Source organism: Drosophila pseudoobscura, chromosome 3 (genome assembly GCF_009870125.1).
Source record: "Drosophila pseudoobscura strain MV-25-SWS-2005 chromosome 3, UCI_Dpse_MV25, whole genome shotgun sequence".
In the NCBI taxonomy this organism is placed as follows: Eukaryota; Metazoa; Arthropoda; class Insecta; order Diptera; family Drosophilidae; genus Drosophila; species Drosophila pseudoobscura.
In genome coordinates, this window is record NC_046680.1 from 23,122,649 (window position 1) to 23,145,366 (window position 22,718).

At 49.5% G+C, this 22,718-nt stretch overlaps 5 protein-coding genes across 7 annotated transcripts; 3 read left to right on the forward strand and 2 right to left on the reverse strand.

Moving 5' to 3' along the window:
* Nucleotides 1-3,773: 3,773 nt before the first annotated feature.
* On the forward strand, nt 3,774-5,003 carry LOC117183565 (antigen 5 like allergen Cul n 1). The gene is made up of 4 exons (XM_033377817.1): nt 3,774-4,014; nt 4,087-4,236; nt 4,299-4,543; nt 4,613-5,003. The coding sequence occupies exons 1-4, from the start codon at nt 3,877-3,879 to the stop codon at nt 4,863-4,865; spliced, it is 786 nt and encodes a 261-aa protein (XP_033233708.1). The 5' UTR covers nt 3,774-3,876; the 3' UTR covers nt 4,866-5,003.
* A 1,362-nt stretch (nt 5,004-6,365) lies between these two features.
* LOC4805718 (antigen 5 like allergen Cul n 1) lies at nt 6,366-7,681 on the forward strand. The gene is made up of 3 exons (XM_001362036.4): nt 6,366-6,532; nt 6,590-6,984; nt 7,057-7,681. Exons 1-3 carry the CDS (start codon nt 6,404-6,406, stop codon nt 7,322-7,324), a joined length of 792 nt encoding a protein of 263 aa, XP_001362073.2. The 5' UTR covers nt 6,366-6,403; the 3' UTR covers nt 7,325-7,681.
* A 904-nt stretch (nt 7,682-8,585) lies between these two features.
* Nucleotides 8,586-12,809, reverse strand: BBS9 (Bardet-Biedl syndrome 9). 2 transcript variants are annotated; one of them, XM_001362037.4, is made up of 9 exons: nt 12,467-12,809; nt 11,977-12,396; nt 11,447-11,920; nt 11,256-11,389; nt 10,518-11,191; nt 9,963-10,463; nt 9,728-9,894; nt 9,304-9,433; nt 8,586-9,238 (listed from the first exon to the last, which is right to left on the reverse strand). In XM_001362037.4, exons 2-9 carry the CDS (start codon nt 12,312-12,314, stop codon nt 8,657-8,659), a joined length of 3,000 nt encoding a protein of 999 aa, XP_001362074.4. In that variant the 5' UTR covers nt 12,315-12,396; nt 12,467-12,809; the 3' UTR covers nt 8,586-8,656. The 2 variants fall into 2 exon arrangements, with proteins under 2 accessions (XP_001362074.4, XP_033233704.1); XM_033377813.1 differs by having other exon boundaries at nt 11,977-12,809.
* A 1,315-nt stretch (nt 12,810-14,124) lies between these two features.
* Nucleotides 14,125-17,769, forward strand: Gpo1 (glycerophosphate oxidase 1). 2 transcript variants are annotated; one of them, XM_015185352.2, is made up of 7 exons: nt 14,125-14,376; nt 15,051-15,342; nt 15,407-15,516; nt 15,594-15,706; nt 15,773-16,632; nt 16,701-17,404; nt 17,499-17,769. In XM_015185352.2, the coding sequence occupies exons 2-7, from the start codon at nt 15,084-15,086 to the stop codon at nt 17,631-17,633; spliced, it is 2,181 nt and encodes a 726-aa protein (XP_015040838.1). In that variant the 5' UTR covers nt 14,125-14,376; nt 15,051-15,083; the 3' UTR covers nt 17,634-17,769. The 2 variants fall into 2 exon arrangements, with proteins under 2 accessions (XP_015040838.1, XP_001362075.1); XM_001362038.4 differs by lacking the exon at nt 14,125-14,376 and adding an exon at nt 14,423-14,596 and having other exon boundaries at nt 17,499-17,641.
* On the reverse strand, nt 17,446-20,891 carry cGlr1 (cGAS-like receptor 1). The gene is made up of 6 exons (XM_015185353.2): nt 20,621-20,891; nt 19,834-19,947; nt 19,159-19,775; nt 18,880-19,090; nt 17,771-18,810; nt 17,446-17,690 (listed from the first exon to the last, which is right to left on the reverse strand). Exons 1-5 carry the CDS (start codon nt 20,790-20,792, stop codon nt 17,801-17,803), a joined length of 2,124 nt encoding a protein of 707 aa, XP_015040839.2. The 5' UTR covers nt 20,793-20,891; the 3' UTR covers nt 17,446-17,690; nt 17,771-17,800.
* Between the last annotated feature and the right edge of the window lie 1,827 nt (nt 20,892-22,718).

The window sequence follows — 22,718 nt, forward strand, 5'->3', positions numbered from 1 at the left end:
CAGTTGCCAAGGGCCAGCACTCCAGCACTCCAGCATCCAGCACTCCGACCTCTCACGAGAGGCAGAAACAGAGTCCACCCAATCAGAGCCAGAGTCTGGCTGGCGTCGAATTACGAGGCACTGGTAATGGCCATAGGCACTGGCAATGCCAATTTATGCTTGTTTGCTTAGCAATAATTGTCAGAGTTGTCTAGGGTTGGGTGACCAATTCCAGTCCCAATCCCAATACCCGCCGGAGATGCGATGGCAGAACGGAGTGCACAAGTTTGTCTGTAATTTGAACATGCCACAAGCAGCGGCTTGTTGATTTCTTGGAAAGAGCCACATCGCACACACTCAAAGAGCTCGTAAATTCAACGATCCGATCGAAGGCGATTTAGAAGGAAAACACAATCTGGCCACTGGCCATTTCTCATTGCTCATTGAGGAAAACCACAGGCAGTGGCAGAGCTACGCAACAGGCACGTGCACGGAATAAGCAACAAGTCGATTCCCATTTCAATTGCAACCTGATTGATGCCCGTCGCTGCTCGTTATGCAGCAGAATCGATCTCGATCTGGTCTTTGGTCTGCCTCTGGCTGTGGTTGTGGCTCTGAGACTGCAACTGCGACTAGCCTCTGGTGACATCTGCCTGATGTAATGCCTTTGAATGCTTCCGCGTGTCGATCGCCTGGAGACGCCGGCCGACGCGTGCTCTGTCCTTATCAGGCGCTGCCCTGTCCATATCGGTGCAGATGCCATATCCATTCCATTGGGGAGATCTGGGGAGCCAGCGACTGGTGTGGCGCCACGGCGTGAGCCAAATTTGGTGAAGGCCTTTGGTGTAATGTTTGTCGGACAAGTGGCGTTTACCGCATTCCCCATGGGGCGGCATTAGACCAGACATGGGCACATAAGTGACGGGGCACTCAGCCTCCTCTCATCCGCTCATAATTCATAGACATTTCGCCCTTAACCACTTAAAATCCCCAATTTATCAATCCGTGGTCTAGCAACGCTGTAGGACTCATAAAGATGTCCAGCTGTCCAGATAAGCCTCCGCCAAGGACAAGCCGCGAACATCGATGTCCTCCGCCATGCATCATCTGCCAGATGATGAGGATGAGGATAGGATGGAATGAAATGGGAGCGCTCCTAAGTGTGCATAAGCGAGTGGAATCGCATGAATCATCCGGAGTGGGCGTGGGAGCATCCATTGTCATCGTCTTGGCCATTAGCGCATACAGACATATGTCAGCGGCATCCACTTCCACTGGCATTGACACCCACGTATGCCGGTCGAAGGGCAGTACTTTCCCATTGCCGCAAGGATTTGAAGGAGGTTGGAATGCCGAAAATCCGCGACTCAGAGTTCTGCCCACGCCTGGTTACCAAATGGGGATGTTGACAGAACTGGACAAATGTGGCATTATTTATGCTATTGATCCGCCGGAAACACGAGTGATTGTGAGAAAGACGGAGACGGAGAGGAGTGCATAGAATCAAAATAAATTGTAGCATACTCTTCGGCGCTGGCCTTAAAGCAGAAGCAACGGGGTGTCCAACAGTGGACACTCTCACTTCTTATGTTCCACCTTAACAACAGCGTCCATCAAATTCCTCCCTTAAATTGAAATTTCAATACCATTCTGACAGCCAGGCTCCGTTTTTCACATTCACAAAAGTTTTCCGATTTACTTTTGAATACACATAAATTGGGGCTTCCGTTTTCACATTTCGCAAGATTTATTCGTTTTCAAAACGAAAACATTTTCGTTGACGAAATGAAAAATTTTCGTTTTGGTGCAAACAGCAAAAATGTGTGAAAACTGGAGAGCCTTAAAACGAAAACATAATCCGCAAAAGTAAATGAAAAACGGGCCTGCCTGATTAAATAATGTAATAAGTAGTCTTTTTTCCGAAATCCATATTTTCTGCATAATTTCCGACATTTTTCTCCAGCTGCGTTTCATTTGCTGACACCGTAGATTAAGTTGTCTTGCCCATAGTTAATTAACTGTGTAAATTGCTTATTAATTGACGACACCTCCCCCATAAAACCCTCCTCCACACAGCTGTCAATCAGTTTCAGTCATTAGATATACAAATATCTGCGGAGATTTGTGTTGCTTACATGAACACGAGACGAGACTGAGATGGCTAAATGAATTATTGAATTAATAAATAGATTCCCTCGTTCCCTATCTCCATCCATCTATGTATGTGATTCTTATTGGTTTTTGACTAATTTAATTGGCAATCAAGTATTCAGCGTTCGCTCTAATGGCGATGGCTTGTGTCACTGAAGCCACTGAAGCAAAATTAATTACCAAGATATTGGCCATTTGAATAGTAACTCTCTCTGTCCGAAGGACTTCCCATAGAACTCTTTCTCTCTATCGCGTACAGAATCACTTGCTTTCGCCCCTCGACAGACAGCGAGGCGTCGGCATTCGTTGGTTTTTGTTGGTAAGCGAAAACTGGTTGGCATCCAGATCCAACGCATTGAGATGTACATTTGTATGTATGTACATATGTACATTTGGCGAGTCAATATTGGTTATTAATTATATTAAAATAACTTTGCTTGTTCCCCGATTCGATTATTGTACCTGTATTCACATAATTCATTTCATTTTCGCTAAAACGAAGATCCCATCGCAATCAGATGCAATTGTGCAAACCCGACTGATGCTGCGGCTTCTGCTGCTACCAAATGACGGAAGTTGTTCGTGTGCAATCCGTATGGGGTATTAATTGCGCTTATCTAATCCCAAACACCATCGTAATTCCAATTCAGTGAATGGCGCAGTGATCGGTGATCAATGTTGCGGGTGATCTGTGACTTCGCACGTGGATTGGCGAAAGCCTTCCGCCCATCAATCTTGATCGCTCACTAATAACAGCAATTAGTGCCAAAAGAATCCACAGATATTGAAAAGGGAATACTAATTAGCCAAGCTTTTGGGGGAAGGTCGAAGTGTGGATACCCCGCGCTCACATGCTACAACCCATCAATGATCCATAAATTAGCAGCACCATAAGGTGTCTGTCTGACTTTCTTCTCGAATTTCTCCGTCATAAATCCACGAAGAGAAGCTTAAATCACGCGTCATTCTTAAGTGCCGCCTTTTTGGGCATAAGCGTTGTCGCAATTTGCATATTAAAGCCAATAAATTTTGTCTAATAGGTTGTAAGTTTTGCTGGGACTGGACAGATATGTGTGCCAATAAAAATCGGGAAATTAATTGCTCGCCTCCTGAAATGTATAGACGCCGTTTCCCAAGCAATCCAAGGGACCTAAAAAAAGCTCGTGTATATATGGATCTTTTAACAATCGCATTAAATTCAAACGCGCACATTTTATGGTCTGTTCTGTCAACCGATCGATCCATCGATCGTCGGATCCCAGCACGTGGTAGCAACGAACTTTGGGGCACTCTCTTCTCCCAACGCAAGCGTCTCGGAGTGATACAGAATATAGTAGAAAAGAGCAGAACAGAACAAAACAAACGAAACCGCGAAGATTCACTCCTTATCGGGTATACTCGCCCTCAAATTAATATTTATATTTATTATCATTATTTTGTATAAACTTGTTCTTGGCCGTTTTGTTCTAAACGTGTTAGAAAGGCTTGGCTTCGGTTTGGTCTGGCTATGGCTGTGGCTGTGGCTTGGACTTTGCGAAATGGCATTCGAATCGAGAGAAATATATAAAAAAGTTAGTTAGCAGGCGGCACACTCTCTAGCTCTCTAGTACCAGTCCCAGTCCCAGTCCCAGTCCCGGTCTCTGATCTCAGTTCTGTTCAGATCATTCGGACAGAAACATTCAATAAAGACGGCCACGCGCATTCTACCGCGCCTCCCATTGAAAGTGCCCATTCCCATTTAGCAGAATGTCTGATTTTGTACCTTCTTCGATAGCCTGCCTGACGCTGATGCTGCTGCAGATGGTCCTTGCCAAGGAGTACAGCTGGTGTGATCCAACGCTCTGCGAAAAGGGTGTGCGGCATGTGGCCTGCCGGAATACAGGGGTAACTACAACGGAACAACAAAAGATTCAACAGCAACTGAAGGATACTTTGGTCCGCTCCCGATCCCGCTAGCACTTTCACAGACGCTGCCAGCCGGATTCCTTCCAGGTGGACATCAGTCGCCACAAATCGGACTTCCTGCACGCGCACAACAAGAGGAGGAACTTCCTGGCGCTGGGACGAGTGCCCGGCTATTACCCAGCCGCTCGCATGGCCACCATGGTAGGAGCCCCCTTAAATTTTTGCTCGTAGAAGAGTCTTAGTAGAATCACTCGTACTCGTAGGTGTGGGACGATGAGCTGCAGTATCTGTCGCAGCTGAATACAAATACCTGTGTGCTGGATCACGATGACTGCCACAGCACGTACCGCTATGCCAACTCTGGCCAGAACCTATGCGCGGTGTGGCGTAACAGGAATCCCCATGTGAATGTGACCAGCCTAGTGGAGGAGTGCATCGGACTGTGGTTTAATGAGTGGGATCTGATCGACAACAGCTTCATCGACGCCTTCAAGGTGACGCCGATATTGTGAGTATTGAGGGCGACTCCTATCCCTCGTCTAGGGACTACTGAAGCATAATGCGTATCCTACCTTAGCGAGGACTATGGACACTTTGTGGAGATGAGCGTGGACAAGAACTTCGCCATCGGCTGCTCCATCATGCGCTTCACGCGGCCCGACTACCCCTCCGTGTACATCTACAATGTGGTCTGCAACTACGCCTCGCTGTACGCTTTGGGGGCAATCGTCTACGAGACGGGCTATCCGGCCTCGCGCTGCACCACGGGGAAGAGCAACTTCTATCCGGGTCTCTGCTCCACTCGCGAGGAGTATGATCCTAATTGGTGATCTATGGTGATCTAAACATCTTCCCTTTAGTTTTACTCAGGCCCAACTGTCAAGTATTGAGAAAAGAAACCCGTAGCTTTACATAAAAAAAACAAACGAATAAATGATCGCATCGACGTGACGTTTTGTTCGATTCCAGTAACTTTGCATAATTTATTTCAACAAAGTCATCGGCATCCCATCTCATTTCATCCATGGCTGACTTCTGACTTCTGACCGGCTGACTCCGTCGACTCCGACTGTCATTGCATAAGCACAAAATAAATTATCGTCTAAGACTACGCCGCTGTACGACTCCCGTATACGTTTTAGTCAAACAAAACGCTTCTACAAAGAAAGCGCTCGCCCGGTCGTCTGGTCTCGCTCTCCGTCTCTTTGTCCGTCTCCATTTTGAGACTGGTTTGGCATAAAAAACTTTCGTTTATTATTGTCCAACAGATCATAAAGAGATCTTCGAAGATCCACCTCGAGTATGGAAATCTCGACTTTAAGTTGATTTGTGTGCAGAACTTATTGATTTGTTCTTTGTGATTGGAAACCTGTCCCGACTGGAAGTCGCTAAATACGCGGCACATATGGGCAACAACAGCCAGAAAGCAACAGCGATATTATAGTTTCTTAGCCGAAACTCACCAATTGGGTCAATGTCAGTGGCGAAGCCCCAGAATCTAGAACCACACACAGAGCCCGGAGTCACTGAACTGTTGGAGACGCCCACGCCGAGTTGATTCTCGATGAGTGGAGTCTGAATGAATGAGATTTCCCAGAAATAGATGTTAAATTTCTATGAGATTTGGTTATAATGGGGGTATGATAGATTATTCATCACTTAACACACAATTCAAAGCAGTAGTGACACCTTTTCAACTCTATTCTTACTCTGAGAAGCTTGAACTTCACCCAACTCTGGGTATATAACCTAATTTAATGCGTTTGTTTTTTTAGTTCTAGATTTGTCTGAGGCTAATCTTGCTGTATAAAATCTCTTAAACCTACTATAGAGGACTACTGGATCTATTGGATACGTGTAACTTAAAGGATCCTACCTAAGGAATCGGTCTTGTCTAGACAGTACCCAAATAACAACTAATCTATTCCAACGCTCTCCACTTTTCGGCAAGCCTGAACTCCACTCAACTTTGGGGCTTTATGAGCGAGTTTTCCTAGAAGTCGTGCGCCTCGTCCGCGACTTTCGGTGTTAACGCTCTGAGCGCTCTTCAGAGGTGAGGACCGAGACAGAGACAAAGACAAAGACCGAGACGTCCGCCAGAAAATGGAAATGATTCATAAAACGTTGCTTGACCTGTCTCAAGCACTGCGGACGGCTGACCAGCCCGCGTGCAGCTGCGGTTTTCGGAATCTGAATCGGTCCCGCACTCCGAACCCCACTTCGAACCGCGTTGGAAAACAAACAGCAAACGTTGCCAAAAATAAAAACCAAAATAAATATACGCGGTATCAAATCAAAATTTCTGAATAAATATCGCCTTGGTGGTGGTCAGGATCTGCACTTGTGATTGCATTGACATCCGGAGAACATGGAGACTGGGAAATATCTCCTGATCAGCGTTTTGCTGATGCCCATGGCGATCGGACAGCCGCTGTCTTGGTGCGACCCGCAGCTCTGTCCGGAGGGAAAGGTGCATATTGCGTGCAACAACAACGGAGTAAGTGATCTCCATGATCCCTCTGCTTCTGAGTTAACCAGGAATTATCCTCGATAGAAGTTCCATGAGACCTGCTCGGAGGATGCCACCATGGTGAATCTGAAGCCGCACCGGTCGTTCATCCTGAATGAGCACAACAAGCGGCGCAACTTCATCGCCTCGGGCTCGCTGCCGGGCTACTTTCCGGCTACGCGGATGGCCACCATGGTGTGGGACGAGGAGCTGGAGTATCTGGCGACGCTCAACCTGAAGACCTGCAACCTGGAGCACGACGACTGCAACCACTCGTTCCGATTCCGGAATCTGGGTCAGAATCTGTGCGGCGTGGATCGCTACCGTAGTGCCCCAATGAACGTGACCAATCTGGTGGAGCAGTCGCTGGGTCTGTGGTTCGGCGAGCACCATGTCATCGACAGTAGCTTCATCACCGACTTCCGGGTGACCAGCAAACTGTAAGAGCAGTTGCCCCCACATTTCCGTTTTCCGCAGAAACGTAACAATCCTTGTTTTTTTTTTGTTGGCAGGGAAAAGTACGGTCACTTTGTGGAAACGGTGGTGGACAGGAACACCCATGTCGGCTGCGCCATGATGCGCTTCACCAACCCGAAGTACCCGTTCCTTTACATCTACAACACAGCATGCAACTATGCCAGCGTCTATGCCATCGGCGTCCCCGTCTACAATGCGGGCTTACCCGCCTCCGAGTGCCTCACGGGCAACAATCCGCAGTATCCAGCCCTCTGCTCCGTGAAGGAGAAATACAACCCAAACTACAATATATACAAGGACTGAACCAAACTCTTCATCGTTTTCGTTCCCATTGATCCCGAGACAATCATCTGTTTCTAATTTATACGTCAAGTGCTGTTTATTTCGGTCCGGCTGCTAAATTCGGCTGGGTGTTAACTTCCAGTTCCAATCAGACAGACAGGCAGGCGGGCGACCAGATCGTAATTTATAAATCTTAACGGAAACAGTCCGATGCGGTTCTCGCACAGTGGATCTGTTCGATTGATCCGTGAAATCACGAGAAATCTGGGAAATATCTGTAGAACCTTCCGTAGAGATATACGAGTTACACTGTTTGCTCGGACTGTACTTTTTATGCAAACTAAAGTATAACATAAATGTAATAGATTTTCTTGCAAAGAAATTTTTTTTGCGAAAAAACCCGTTGGACATTGGACCCGTTGGAATGTGACTGTCGGATGTTCATATATCATAGTGTTTTGATCATTTTGCAATCTGTCAAATCAGATAGCCTAGGCCTCTGTTTCTGAATTACAGACTTTAATCGTTTTTTTTTAAACGAACTGAATCCCAGTGTACTTTCTGTTATATTTCACGCCTGGTTGCATGTGAGTGACCTAACCGGCATTCATTATAACACTGTGATGAAATTTGTTTGCAATCAGCCGATCGCTAATTAATTTTTGATCACTCAGGATCACATTAAAAAGCTGTTAATTAATCAATGAGAATGCACCCAGCACCAACACTCATCCCATAGCAACCATCCATCCATAAACGCGAAAACAATGCACGCTGAATCAAGTTGGGCTCGAGTTGCCTGGTATTTTTTCAGTCAATTGTTGGCAATTTACGGCCGACAGCCTGTGCCTGTGCCTGAAGCTGGAACTAGGCCTAGATGCAGCAGACTCCTATAACTCAGGCCTCCCTGTGTGGGATTGGCCTGTGGAGTTGACAAGGGATCACAGCAGCTGTCCCTGCTCCTCCGCGCCTCCTTCCGCTGCCCACTCAGAGCATGCCAGAGTTCCCCTCTCATGCATGTGGCATTTGGCATCTGGCTCTCCCGATCCCCATCCGAATCTGAATCAGAATCAGTGTCTGATTTTTATCTTGTTTTATCTGCAGCCATGCATCATAAATGAGTTCGCTGCCTGCCGTTTTTCCTGTCCACACAAATCTCTCGAGTGCACTCCCACGGACACTCACATCTTTGTTGGCTGTAGGTTATGCAAATTCCGATTACGAGGCTTTATCGCCATCAGAATCGGAGATCTGGTGCCCAGCTGCCAAATAAAGATCTCTGTTGGGACAGCTCTAGCATTTATTGGACACTTGCTATGAGATTAGGAATGGGAATGGCAATGGGAGGCCCTACTACCACCAGATGCCTAGGTCGCTGAACAGCTCCTCGGTGGTAGGGAGCTCAAAGTCTTCGTTGACCCACTCGGAGCGTGGCTGGCTAGAGGTCTTCTGGGTCCCAGTGCTAGTCCCAGTCCCAGTTCCAGTGCCATACTCCTTGCGGTATCCCACGTCCTCGCGCAGATCCTCCTCGTCGTACTCCTCATCGTCTTCAACGGCTTCCAAGGAGGTGGTCATGTTGGACTTGCGCTTGAGCGGTGCCAGCGGCAGGCACTGGTCCCCCAGCATGCGGTGCATTCTGCCAATCTCATCCGCTTGCTTGGCCGGCTGCTGCTCCTCCCCCTCCCCCACCTCCACCGGCTGCTCTGCGCCGGACGAGTCGACGCCGCTACCGGCTGACGGCTGCGGAGAAGACGCCAGACGCACAATTCGGTCAAATAGCGTGGCAAAGTGCCGCCTGAAGCGACCATAGTCGAAGCTGTCCTTGTTGGTGTCGGTGGCATCCAGCAGTCCATGGGTCGAAGTCGATTTGGAGCGGGTCAGTGGCCCAAAGTGATGCAGCATGTCTATGCCGGGCGCCATCGATTCTTCCCAACTCTGTAAAGAAAATAGGTGGCAATCAGGTTCGATTTTTCCCAGTTTTTCACTCAGTGTCCAATCACCAGTTCGGTCCAGTCCTCGACGGGAACACTTAGAACAGAGCCTACAACGTTGACTACGCGCTCCTCCAGGTTCAGGGCCTGAATAATCCATTTGGCCAAAGCCACGGCGCAGTTTAGGTCACAGCGTTGCCTGCAATCGATAATTAAATAAATTCAAATAGAGTATGACATCAATGGTATACCCTGTACTCGTAATAATGTTCTTACTGTATTCCCCTAAGGAGAGGCAAATATTTGCCAAAGAGTTAGAGTAGTTTTCTGATTGTTCGGAGCATTTCCCTATCTCTATGTATCTCTTTAGAGGGTATCAAACAATCTTTATTTTAATGGAAAGCGCTGGAATAAGTTATAGTGGGAGAATACCCTAATGGCCTTGGTAATTATCGGACACTCCACATGGCACGCACAGCCCCCATCCACCCACCTGCGCTCGTCCCGCCGTATATCCACGAGCTTGTCGCCCTCGAGTATCAGCTGGTCGTAGTTCGTCTCGATTTGCATGGTGAGGGCCTCCTTGGGCTCCTGCTCCTGCTGCTCCTGCAACTGTCGCTGGAGGGTCTTGAACTGCTGCCAGAGGTCCTCCATTTTCTCCTAGAGGAAGCGAGAGGAAGACGTGATAATGAGAGATGATCCTACATGGGGAAATCTCCGCCACTCACCGTCTGCTTTCGAATGTTCTGCTGGGTCTCGTGGTGCACGTCGACGCGATGGAGGATGGGCTGGGTGGGCAGGAAGGGGGCGGCCATGAGCCGCTCTACGCGCCGATTGAGCACCCCGCGCTTAAGTTTCTTCTTGTCTATCTTAAGGAGGCCAGCGGAGCTGTCCAGCTGCAGCGTCGTCTGCACAAGGCGCTCCAGGATCATTGCAAAAGTCTCCACGTAGTCGGACTGGATGCGGATGCGGTTGGAGCTCTTGGCCGCTACCACAGTGATGACCTCGGACTGCTTGTCCAGGCCGGGGCACAGCAGCTGGAGGCCGAGGGCGTGGGCATCGGCCTGTCCTTCGAGGAACTCTCCAAAGAAAGTTCTCAGTTTCGGAGCGACGTGTCTGCTGGTTATACTGTACGTCAGCTTGATGCCCGCCGCCTTCTGAGGCTGACACACGCGATAGAACATGCCCAGCGGCAGGTGGGCGTTCTGCTGTATGACCCGCGGAATGCCCTGGGTAGGATATCTCGAAAGAATTAGGATGCAGATCCTGCACATGACACTCACCCGAGGATTCACAAAGGAAGCCACCACCTCCACTTTGGTGCTGTGGATGTGTAGCAGTTCGGCAATATAAAAGTCCAGCTTCAGCTCCTGGCTGGTGCCCGCGACCACGTCCACAAAGCTAATGGTGTCCTGGCTGCAGCGAACTCCGTTGGGCGTCTGGAACACCAGTTGCAGCTCCGCTAGGTCCGCTTTGATTTTGAAGCGCAGCAAGCCCTTGGCCGAGGGCATCTCCTTGACGGCCACGTCGGCGGGCACGTCCAGCAAAAGGGTGTCCAGATCCTCAGAGACATCCGTCTGGATGCTAAAGCTAAGACGCACCTGATCCGCTGCCTGCTGATTGAGAGCGTCCATGTCGCGTACATCCACCGCCTCCTTGATCTCGTCCTCCAGTTGCTGCAGCTCCTTATGCGCCTGGGCGAAGCTCAGCGCCTCGATGTTCAGCGGCTGCACCTGAAACGTGAAGGGATCGGCGCCCAGATATCCCACTTCGAGCTGGCCCCTGGCCCCGAGCGTCACTATGCCCCCGGCCAGGCCCTGCATATTGGAGCGCTGTATGGCCACCGGAGCGTTCGCCTGGTTTGGCCATTGTGCCGCCCAAATGATGTTGGCCTCTTCGTAGATATGCAGCTTCGAAGAGTCCGAAATGATGGCTGTGATCAGGCGTGCGCCGGGCTCTGCGTCGCCATATAGAATCAATATATAGGAAAGGTAGCTCTCCGTAGGATGACCAAGGCTTACCCCAATAATAGCCCACTACGAAGCTGTGGAAACACTTGGGGGCGTAGTCCAACTTTAGAATAAAGATGAACTTCCCATTGTCATCCAGGGAGATGAAGTTCCGCTCGCCCAGGATCATGATGTAGGAGCAGTTCCTGCAAGATATGGGATACATCGTCGGATCGAATCCATTCCCTCGCTTCAGTACTCACTCCTTTACTTGGACCACCCGCATGTCGACAATGCCCTCGCCCACACCCTGCGTCCAGGTGGGCTGGTAGCTGCTCTTGGTCATCAGCGAATGGGACAGGTCCTGGTAGCTATAGCACTGCAGGTGCCAGGAGGCACTGAATCGGAAGAAGCTGTCGGTGCGCTCGCAGTAGGACACCGGAGCCGGCAGTGCCCGGTATCCGGGGAAACGACACTCGTAGGAGATGCCGTCCTGCTCGTAGAAAGTCAAGGTCCCGTCCAGATGTACCACACAGAAGAACTCGCGACCCTTCACCTGCCCGAAGTGGCCCTGGCACAGGCCGAAGGCCACCCGTTTGAATTTGTGCTCCGCATGCAGCTGCAGGCGCACCTGGGCTCCGTGTTCCGCCAGTCCGCCGATGGCTTGGACGTTGTAGATGGCGATGGCGTTGGGCAGGAGCACGCCCAGCTGGTTGGTGTTCTCGTTGCGAACGTTCCTGGAGGAGTTGGTGACTGTTAGACCATATTCTTCTAGCAGTCAGAGGCGACTCACCCGCTAAACTTTCCGGCATACAAGCCGAGAATTGGGGCCGGCATCAGAGTCTCCAGCAGGAGATCGGTGGCATCGTAGCCCCGCCTGTGCGGGTAGTAGATACTCAGCTGCCCCGTCTGGGAGCCCACTATGATGTAGTCCTTCTCCTGTTCCTCCAGGCCAAATCGGGCGCACAGTAGGCTGGCCACATCGTATTGCTCTCCGGGATCGGCGCACTGGGCAGACCACCAGCTGCAGACATTGAACAGCGACATGTATGTACTGAGTCGACTGAGTCGTCCAACTGAACGAGTCATTGTCATTGTTGTGGCAGGATTGGATGTTGCCATGGCCACCATTCAAACAGCTGGCTGTCATGGCAGTAGTTTCAGCAGGACACTCCCACCGAAGGTAAATGTACCAAGGAAGGAGCATGAACACCTGTTGTGAGGTGCAAAACTTACACGGGCGGTACAGTTCACTATTAAAAATGGAAGTAAAACGTACGTACGTTTTACAAGCTACACAAATCGTGGTTCTAACATCGGATAAGCCAATGGCAACACCATACCAATCCAGTGGCGCCACAAAACCGCCTTCAAAGCTAAATTCAAAATGTAAAACCAGCCAGTCGGAGCTACCATTACCCTGTATCTCAAACGCTTCCGAATCGAATATATCCCTATATCATTTGAGTACCAGATTTCTATACCCGGTACTCAAATTTTCTGCGAAATGATGACAAGCAACATAAGGCATTCCCGATGAAACCCTACATATGTATATGTATATGCAGATCAAAGTTCGGGATATAATTCGATGATATACGAGAGATATTCCTTATTTAATAAGTGAAGACATAGTCGACAAACACAAATCTAACCTTCACATGTGATATTTTGGGGGTCAGACACAACGCCTTTCACCTTCAGAGGAGGGCAAGAGTGGGGTAAGACTAGTAAAGATAGGAGCTCCAACTGAAAACCGTATCAGTCTCAGACTGAGTCTCTTGCACACATGATACGTATGTGTGTATGTACGTCCTACGTATACCCGCCAGTCCATTGATAGTGTTCACGTGCTGGCGGAGAACGCGTCGCCGTCAGCCGATGGAGATAGCATCGTCGCTGGCGTCGTCTCACTCCGTAACTATGGGACCCGCGGGAGCTTTTCGATGTCTGCTTTGTAGTCGTGGTTGAGCGTCTGTGTAGGTATTTCCGTGTGGGTGGTGCGCTGCACGCAACAGCTGCGTGTTATCGTCCCGTGTCCGTATCTGTGCCGCCGCGCCGGACAAGCTCTACGGAGAGTCGGATATATACTACTCGCACTTTGTATCATTTACAATCGGCGTGATAACGCGCCTTGCTTTCGTGAGAAATGCCCGAATTTATAATTTGGGAATGCGATTGGGAGCCAAGGTCATTTGTAGGTCTGGCCGTTTCATGTAGGTCTTGTTGGGTATAAATAGCCGTGGGCTCTTCTTGCTCAATTGCGCAAGTGATACTGACCTTACCCATTGCCCATGTCCCCCCATGACGTATCTGTATCTACTCGAGCCCACAAGTGCCGGTCTGTTCCCTGTCTACTCTGCGGCAGCCGTCTCGCCTGTGACGTCGCGCGGTCAATAGCTGGACAAGCGACGCACAAGATGGTTCTGCCGGAGTGATTCATTCATGAATTCAATTTCCATTCCCCACTAGATCTACGCCATGCGTAGAAGTTGTGAAATTATGGTTATCAGCAGGGGCACGGGTACGGGCATGACACTGTTCAGGAAACTGCCGCAATGGAAACCCACAGAAGAATCACCGGTTCGACCTCCGTTCCACCTATGTTGGAGAGTGCCGCTTTATCAGCACTTGGCCGAACGCTTCTATTTGAATAGAGCGCGAAACAATCAGCAATCAGAAATATCATTCGCTCTGCGCTCAGTTACAAAGCGCACACCCAAGACACTCGACGTGGCGTGGGCTCATCGCATAGGTGGGCATCGCATCCGAGTAGAGGGGCGGAATCGGCATTTTGCGGCACGAGAGTATCTTGTATCTGGTATCTGGGTGCGAGATTCACGAACGACTTTCAGGCCAATTAGCTGGCTAGACACTCGAGAGACACAGGGGCGCGGCGTGGCATAGTTACAACAGCTGTTCGTTGGCCGAGTACCGAGCACGATTTCCGAGCGGCAAGGCATACATTGTAGCATTGCATATTGCACTGAAAGCTGCCGAGCCAAAAAGCTGCACCAGCACTTGCACAGTGCACTCTGCCAGCGAACGAGACGGACCGGACAGAGCGGACGGAGAGCTACTTAGTAGCGCAGCAGGAAAGGGTTACGCTTCCAGTATCAGCATCAGCATTAGCCGCAGCATCAGCAACAGCATCGGCAACGGAATAGCAATAGCAATAGCCAGAAGGCAAACGGTAAGCAGCTCAATACCCGATTCGCCCTGGCTGAGTGCGGACGCGCGGACCGTCGACGCGAAAAGTGACTCAAACTCTGATGTAATCATTTTCTGTTACGCCCGCTAAATACATATGTTCTGAACAGACTCGGCATTCTCCCGTCGTGGTCTGTTGTATTCGCTGTGGAATTTATTCAGGTTTTGTCTACTGTCGAAACGCTTTCGGTCTGGAACTTAAGGTAAAATCCGCCACTCGATTCCGAGACGCGTTTCGTCTGGAGCACATCTGTTCAGTGTCGTCCGTGGACGTGTTCCGTGTCCGGGTGCGAGTCCAGTATTTTATCCCTACAGCTGGCTCTGGGTCTGGCCCCCCATCTCAATGGAGCAGTATTGATTTGACACACTAAAAATTCGGGTATTCGCAATGGAACTTCCAGAGAGAGAGAGAGACAAGAGAGTGAAAAGTTTGCATCAAAGCTCTGGCCAAAGCTGTTGCTTGGTCAGAGTGGGAGTGGGAGAGCGTATCTATGCTTGGAGAGAGCTTTCTTGCCCTCTTTACCTTGGCAGTTGGCCGTTGGAGTGAGGTGCAACTAAAAGCGGGAGAGAGAATAAAACATTGTAGAAATACTCTTTGGAGATACTCAAACAAATACATTTTTAATAATATCGAATGCTTCTCTGATCTCTTGGCAGCACAAGCAACAATTAAAAGGAACTCCCTGAGCGATGACTTCGCGGATGTTCAAGTTCGGCGTGACCGCCACCAGTGCAGCCGTGGGATCCGTTCTGGCCGCCTGGACCCTCGACCACTGGAACACCCCCCGTGTGGTGAACAATGCTGCGGTGGCACCGCCGAAGAGAAAGCGCACACTGCCCATGCGATCTGAGCAGATCAAGTCTCTGATGAGCGGCGAGGAGTTCGACGTGCTAATCATTGGCGGCGGAGCCACTGGAGCTGGGTGTGCCCTCGACTCGGTGACACGAGGTGAGTCCAGACGGAATCCCGTATAGAGGCACGTCTTAAGCTATTGTAACCCCCCTCTGTGCAGGTATGAAGACGGCTTTGGTGGAGCTGGACGATTTCGCCAGCGGCACCTCATCGCGCTCCACCAAGCTCATCCACGGCGGAGTGCGATACCTGCAGAAGGCTATTTTGGGCGTAAGTTCATCGCTCAACCGGATTATCCGCCCCGTAGAGAGCTAATTGTTGTCCTCCTTCCATTTCGGCTTCCACAGCTAGACCTTGAGCAGTACCGAATGGTGAAGGAGGCGCTGCAGGAGCGCGCCACCATGCTCGAATCGGCGCCCCATTTGACCCATCCGCTGCCCATTATGCTGCCCGTTTATACGTAAATGCACCCGATCCCGCCCAGCATTCCGATCCACTAATTCCAATCCACTGATATATCACGCAGGTGGTGGCAGGTGCCGTACTTCTGGGTGGGCATCAAGGCCTACGATTTTGTGGCGGGTGACCGCAACGTGAAGAGCTCCTACTATCTGTCCAAGAAGGACGCTCTGGAGCTGTTCCCCATGCTCAAGAAGGACAAGCTGTGCGGCGCTATCGTTTACTACGACGGACAGCAGGACGACGCCCGCATGTGCCTGGCCGTGGCACTGACGGCAGCCCGCCACGGTGCCACCGTCTGCAATCACGTGGAGGTAAAGGAGTTGCTTAAGAAGGACGACGGCACCGGCAAGCAGGTGCTGTGCGGCGCCAAGCTCAAGGACCACATCTCCGGCAAGGAGTTCACCGTGAAGGCCAAGTGCATCGTGAACGCTACCGGCCCCTTCACGGACTCCATCCGCAAGATGGACAACCCCTCGGTGAAGAGCATCTGCTGCCCCAGCTCCGGCGTGCACATCGTGCTCCCCGGCTACTACAGCCCCGACCAGATGGGCCTGCTCGATCCCTCGACGTCCGATGGACGCGTCATCTTCTTCCTGCCCTGGCAGCGGCAGACGATCGCCGGCACCACCGATCTGCCCTGCGAGATCACCCACAACCCTATACCCACCGAGGACGAGATCCAGTTCATCCTGAAGGAGATCAAAAACTACCTGAACGCGGACGTGGAGGTGCGCCGCGGCGACGTCCTGTCCGCCTGGAGTGGCATCCGACCCCTGGTCTCTGACCCCAACAAGGACGACACTCAGTCCCTCGCCCGTAACCACATCGTCCACATAAGCCCCTCCAATCTTATCACCATTGCCGGCGGCAAGTGGACCACCTATCGCGCCATGGCCGAGCATACCATCGATGCGGCTATCAAGGGTATGTATCCTTGTTGTTACGCCTAAGATTCCCGATCACTGATCGTATCTCCGTCCATCCATTCACAGCCTGCAATCTAAAGCCGGAGCGGGCGGAGGCCGTCACCTCCTACCTGAAGATCGAGGGCGGTCAGGGCTGGACACCGACCATGTACATCCGCCTGGTGCAGGACTTCGGGCTGGAGTGCGAGGTGGCACAGCACCTAGCCAAGTCGTACGGCGACCGCGCCTTTGCCGTCTCCAAGATGGCCTCACTGACGGGCAAGCGGTGGCCCATTATCGGCAACCGCATTCACCCCGAGTTCCCCTATATCGACGCCGAGATCCGTTATGGCGTGCGCGAATATGCCTGCACGGCCGTGGATATGATCGCCCGCCGTCTGCGATTGGCCTTCCTCAACGTGCAGGCGGCGCAGGAGGCGCTTCCTGTGATTGTGGACATAATGGGCGAGGAGTTGAAGTGGTCCAAGGAGGAGAAGGAGCGCCAGATCAAGGTCGCCACCGAGTTCTTGGCCAACGAGATGGGCCACTCGGTGAACCGCACCTCCAAGGAGCGCATACCCATTAAGCTTTCCAAGGAGGAGATCCAGACCTACATCAAGCGCTTCCAGCTGATCGACAAGGACAAGAAGGGCTATGTCTCCATCAATGATATCCGCCGCGGCCTCAAGAGCTTCGGCGAAAGCGACGTTTCCGGCGAGCAGCTGCATGAGATCCTCCGCGAGATCGATACCAACATGAACGGCCAGGTTGAGCTCGACGAGTATCTACAGGTGCGTCTCTCACTGTCCCAATTTTTATTGGTGGATGTATCTGTTTCGATAATTTATTGAATTCTTACGTGGAAACTCTATTTGAATGCTGCAGATGATGTCCGCGATCAAGACGGGCGATGTGGCCTACTCCCGGTTTGCCCGTATGGCCGAGCTGGAGGAACAGAAGCACGAGGCTGCCAATCTCAAGCAGAAGATCAGCGTGGACCGCTCTGGCGGCGGCTTGTAAGCGCGCGACTTAACGACGACAACAACGACAGTCTCCAGTCCTGTCTGTCACCACCTTCTAGGGAAACGTTTTAGGTTTAAAATCGAAGATCGAACTTCTTTTCATTTTGCTGTTAATAAAACTCTTTCAACTCTTACCCGCCTCGATCTGCTCCTCCATATCCTAGGTTAGTTCACGATGCAGTTTGATGACACTTTGACGTCCGGCTTCAGCTTCGTCTTCGATGCAGAGCCCGTCAAGGATCCCCTCGCCTTTGACTTGGGGTTTCCTTCGCATGTCTCTTTTTTGGCACCCTCCTGGGTATTAAGCGTTGCAGCTGCATTCTCCACTGCAGAATTCGTAGCAGGATTCTCCTTCGGCTTGAGCTTGCCTTGGCTCTGGAATAGATAGCTGCTACTGGGCTTAAGCTGGGAGCCAATCTTTGGCAGTGACTTTTGTTTGACTTCTGGATATAGCTTCGTATTGGATGCACTGCCCGGCAGCGATCCGTTCGTCTTCGGCTTTGGGCTTCCTTGGCTCGTGGAAAAGCTTGCCTTCTTTTTCGCACCCAACTGGGGGTTGGGCGTCGAAATGTGATTGCCTTGGCTCTGGGTTGCCCCAGTTTTCTTCTCGCCCATCTGAGAGTTTAGACTATGCTTCGGCTGGCTATCTTTGGTATTCATCATTGGCATTGGATTCTGTTGGACGTCTGGCTCTGGCTTCAACAGGGATCCGTTCGGCTTCGGCTTGGGGTTTCCTTCGCTCGCCGGAGGGCTTGCCTTCTCTTTGGTACCCAACTCATGATTGGGCGTTACAATCTCTATTTGAGTTGCGGAATTCGAAACGGGAAGGTCCTCTGTGTTGTTTTGGCACTGGGTTGCCACATTATGCTTTTCGCACAACTGGGTATTCATCATTGGCATTGGATTCTGTTGGACGTCTGGCTCTGGCTTCAACAAGGATCCGTTCGGCTTCGGCTTGGGGTTTCCTTCGCTCGCCGGAGGGCTTGCCTTCTCTTTGGTAACCAACTCACGATTGGGCGTTACAATCTCTATTTGAGTTGCGGAATTCGAAACGGGAAGGTCCCCTGGGTTGCTTTGGCACTGGGTTGCCACATTATTCTTTTCACACAACTGGGTGTTGGGATTGGCCGTCGGCTTGGCAGGCTTTTTTTCAATGCCCCGTTCCTCGCGGTTACCTTGAGAGAGAGAGAGACAGAGAGTTTAGTAAGTCGTTGACCGGTTCGTCAGGTGCTTCGTTTGCGTACTGAAGGAGCTGCGCATGTTGTTCCTTATGTCATCCGTGAAGTTGCCTTCGGCCCTATGGAATCGGTACAAGCTCTTCACTACACAGTTGAACATTTCAGCGCGTTGGGTGGAGCTCAGATCGGCGATCATGTCCAGTTTGGGGTCCCAGAAGAACTGGAGCTTACCCTTGCCCGGAGTCAGCTTCAGGGCATTGGCCAACTTGCTCATCATCTGAAATGAGCGTTCGGGAAAGGGATCAGATCTGTGGGAGTCAGAGGAGAGTAGAATCAATGCCAAACCTCAATAAAGATCTCATGGAGGGGGCTCTGCCAGTAGCGGGGATCCCGCTTAGTGACCTCCCAGAGGAAGACTGTCTTGATGTAGTAGCTCTTCAGATTGCTCAGGTTCTGCTTCGCGTCGCGGAACTTCTTCAGGAGACGCACGGCATTCTTCAGGTTGGCCTTGTCCTTGATCAGTTCGTGTTCGGCGACGTAGTAGGAGGCCCGGAAGGAGTTGTTGTCGGGCTGAGGAGGCTTTAGGGGCTTGGGAATCGCATCCCAGTGCGTGGAGTTGCCAAAGTGCTTCTTCTGATCTCCAGCAAGGACGCTCTGCGCGGCTACCAGCTTGATGCCTGGCACGAAATCCACGGAGTACTTGTAGGGCCCTGTCACGAAGATGGTGTGTGCAGGCCCGCACTTCTTGTACGTCAGCTTGGAGATCGTTTTGTTCACCTCGATCTGGTTGCCAATTTTGTTTAGCGCCTGGGTAACCAGGCCCTGCAGCCAGTTCTGCAGCCTGTCCTCCAGGAGCATGTTCTTCCCGTTAACCAACTTTTGGAGCTGCTCGTAGATGGGTCTGTGATGTTCACTATCTCTGATGGCCTCCATTACCTTCGTCATGTCCAGCGTTACGTTCCCTGCGGTGTTCGGGGCAATTCAGTTTATCGTTCGAGGGAGCTTTCTCTCGAGACTCACCTGGCCTACGGGGATCCGGCTTCACAATGATCCTGTTATTATTGGGGAACTCCAAGTGAATCAGCAAATCAAACTCGTCCGGCTTCGACACCTTCAGGTTGTCGCCATAGCTTCCTGGGAGGGGGAAAGCGCACCCAGCGATTTAGTAGCTGTGCAAACACCTTCATTTGGACGCTATCTAATCAGAAGCTAACAAACTTTTCCTGGAAATTCATGGCGTTTCCTGTTTTATAACAGACCACAAAGAAACCCTCACACTGCCAGGGGAAACTCTTTTCGTATCTGCCCTTGGTTAAACACAAAATAGTCCAATTTATGGGCCGGATTTGACATTTATATCGACCTAATTCTGTTTTTACACGGTAATCTACCGTGATTGGTGATTGGTTCCTTATATTAAAATAAGGGAACAAATTTGAAAACGTTGGAAAAAAAATTTGCGTTTAAAAAATGTCAGCATTGATGTTCACAATATACTAACACATCTCTATTGCAAAATGTAATCCCCTTAAATTTCCAGTAAGACATAATTAGGTGTACTGTTTTAATTAAGTAATTGTATGAATGTGTGAATGAGTGTGAATTCACAGATACATTCTTATCAGAGATTCAAAATTTGATTTTAATAGTTCCCAGAGTAGATAGACTCTCGCGGAGAATCGGACACTCGGAAATGCATGTTTTTACACTCAATGCAGACGAGACAGTCGGCCCACATAGAATTGCATCTACAGCAGTACATACATACATACATATACAGTATCAAAAATTGAACTCTAGTAGTTACCTCCCAAGGTGGATCCCTTGAGCAGCTTGCCCAGCTTCTCGTCGCGCTTCCACAGGGAGTAGAGCTGGTTCCTCAGCTCGGTGTAGTGCGCTGTAAACGTCTTCCGGTCTTTGTCAAAGTTGATTAGTTCGCCGTTCAAATCATTTAAAGTATCTTCCAGGTTCTTTGCCATGACGAATGCACTTCCTCGTCGCCGAGTTCTCTCCGGGCCCCTTTTTTGTGGGATATATGAACTGAACTAATTTTTTTTCTCTTAATTTTGAGTTGAATGTCGAATGTTACTGTTCTGTGCTTTCCTCGACGGCGGCGTCCGAAAGACTAATTGAAGAGCGAAGCTTTCGGCCTCGAGAACTTCTTTCCTTTTAGTAAAAACTGATCGTGCTTGTGTTGGAAGTCTCAAGTTTCCTGAAAGAGAAAATAGAGTCTCTCCATAAAATCTGTTGTTTGGAGCGCACTAAGAAAATAAACATTGGGCCGCCTATGGTACTTGGTAAACACAAATTAATTTTTTTTTTGTATGAATACGATGAATTCGGAGCGCTTTTTGGATTGAAAGTGCTGATTCGCTGAAAGCCAGAGAGAAGTAGAACAGAAGGATCCGAGGAAGGGGTTAAAATGCAATTTCAAGAATATTTATTGATCGTTTATGTTTAGATTAAGTGGTATTCATATTGGATTTCATTTAGCGCTTTGCATTTGCAGAACCAAGAGAGAACAATTATAATTCATTGATCCATAAACTGTTATGTGTTCCATGTACTGGTATTTGGTATCTGTATCTGTACTACTAGGGAGTTGCAAAGTATGTTACAATAACAATCAAAAGTACGATCGATAGTTTGTACGTTATGTAGGTAGTAATGAGATATATATAAATATAGTTTAACAAAGGCGTAGGCCAATAAAGCATAGAGTTCTTTGTAAATCTTAGTTCTCCACTAATGTGTGTTTATTGCAGGAGGAAGGGAAAATGGTCTTGGGCAGGGATCGCTATCGATCCCTATATCGGGTTACTCAGATCTAATTGAAACCACTTGCAGCCATATTGGACTCTAGGGGGACTCCCAATTCTGTTTCCAGTCTGTTTGTGTTTTGGCAATTGAAAATTCTCCATAGCATTGCAGCTTCCTCTGACTCAGAATAAGGCTGCAGCTGTTGATGTTGTTGTCGTTTGTGTGTTAATGTATATGGTAAGAGTACAGTACATATGTTGCACATATATGCTAAGTAAAAAAGAGTAAAAAGACGCACAGAACCTCGCACAGAGTGGCGCCAAAACTTAGTTTTCTTTAGCTTACTGTTAAGTATATGTATGTATATATCTGCACGTATCTTGTTATATGGGGGCTAGCTGCCCCGTATCATATTGGTTATATGCTTGCTTTTAGTAGAAAAAACTGGAAGAGAGAAATTGTGGCGTTACACGATCTGATGCATTCATTATTTGTGCGTGTTTGTTCGTTTATAATTGATTTTCCACCAACAAATAGTGAGCTCTGCAATCGATTGCTTGGCGATTAATGCGATAAACCATGAGCGAACTATAAAAGTGAAACATTGAAGAATACATGCGTTTAATGCCCATCTTTCAATCTATATTGTATGCAGATGCGAGACATGTTTAACATTGAGAAACGTTTCGTGTTTTGTTATTAAGAGTTTAGGTTTAACTTTGAGACTTTTGCACAGCTTCAATGTATTATACATTCCCATTTATGTTATTAATATTTAGGTGTACGCGGTATTCCCCATACAAATCGAGTTAAAACCTCTTAATACAAATCCAATTAAGTGTAAACGACTGAATCCAAAATAAATGCGAGTTTCGTTAACTAATCTTGAGTGTAAAGGGGGTGTCTGGCGACAAAGAATCGAAATCGAAAGAAAACTTTATAATCCAGATTAGGTGGTATTATAGGGAGGGGTGGGCAGGGAGAGGGACTGCTGCTACCGTAGAGCGTATAATGAATCAGTCTTTGCGCGTCACAAGTCGTCAATCGAACGGGGAAACGATACGATAAATGTATCGAAATCAACTCTAAGCGGGTTCGGTTTGGTTGGGGGTGGGGTGGGGCGTGGTTACTCTGCTGAGGATCCT

Bases quoted from the DNA above. Each gene is read 5' to 3' on its own strand.
- LOC117183565 (XM_033377817.1), top strand. From the start codon at position 3,877: ATGTCTGATTTTGTACCTTCTTCGATAGCCTGCCTGACGCTGATGCTG. The intron at 4,237-4,298 runs GTAGGAGCCCCC...TCGTACTCGTAG, and splicing joins CCGCTCGCATGGCCACCATG to GTGTGGGACGATGAGCTGCA. The intron at 4,544-4,612 runs GTGAGTATTGAG...ATCCTACCTTAG, and splicing joins TTCAAGGTGACGCCGATATT to CGAGGACTATGGACACTTTG.
- LOC4805718 (XM_001362036.4), top strand. From the start codon at position 6,404: ATGGAGACTGGGAAATATCTCCTGATCAGCGTTTTGCTGATGCCCATG. The intron at 6,533-6,589 runs GTAAGTGATCTC...TATCCTCGATAG, and splicing joins TTGCGTGCAACAACAACGGA to AAGTTCCATGAGACCTGCTC. The intron at 6,985-7,056 runs GTAAGAGCAGTT...TTTTGTTGGCAG, and splicing joins TTCCGGGTGACCAGCAAACT to GGAAAAGTACGGTCACTTTG.
- BBS9 (XM_001362037.4), bottom strand. From the start codon at position 12,314: ATGGTGGCCATGGCAACATCCAATCCTGCCACAACAATGACAATGACT. The intron at 11,390-11,446 runs GTGAGTACTGAA...CATATCTTGCAG, and splicing joins CGGGTGGTCCAAGTAAAGGA to GAACTGCTCCTACATCATGA. The intron at 10,464-10,517 runs GTGAGTGTCATG...TATCCTACCCAG, and splicing joins CTTCCTTTGTGAATCCTCGG to GGCATTCCGCGGGTCATACA.
- Gpo1 (XM_015185352.2), top strand. From the start codon at position 15,084: ATGACTTCGCGGATGTTCAAGTTCGGCGTGACCGCCACCAGTGCAGCC. The intron at 16,633-16,700 runs GTATGTATCCTT...ATCCATTCACAG, and splicing joins CATCGATGCGGCTATCAAGG to CCTGCAATCTAAAGCCGGAG. The intron at 17,405-17,498 runs GTGCGTCTCTCA...TGAATGCTGCAG, and splicing joins AGCTCGACGAGTATCTACAG to ATGATGTCCGCGATCAAGAC.
- cGlr1 (XM_015185353.2), bottom strand. From the start codon at position 20,792: ATGGCAAAGAACCTGGAAGATACTTTAAATGATTTGAACGGCGAACTA. The intron at 19,948-20,620 runs GTAACTACTAGA...TCCCCCTCCCAG, and splicing joins CAAGGGATCCACCTTGGGAG to GAAGCTATGGCGACAACCTG. The intron at 19,091-19,158 runs GTTTGGCATTGA...CGCTCATTTCAG, and splicing joins TCCATGAGATCTTTATTGAG to ATGATGAGCAAGTTGGCCAA.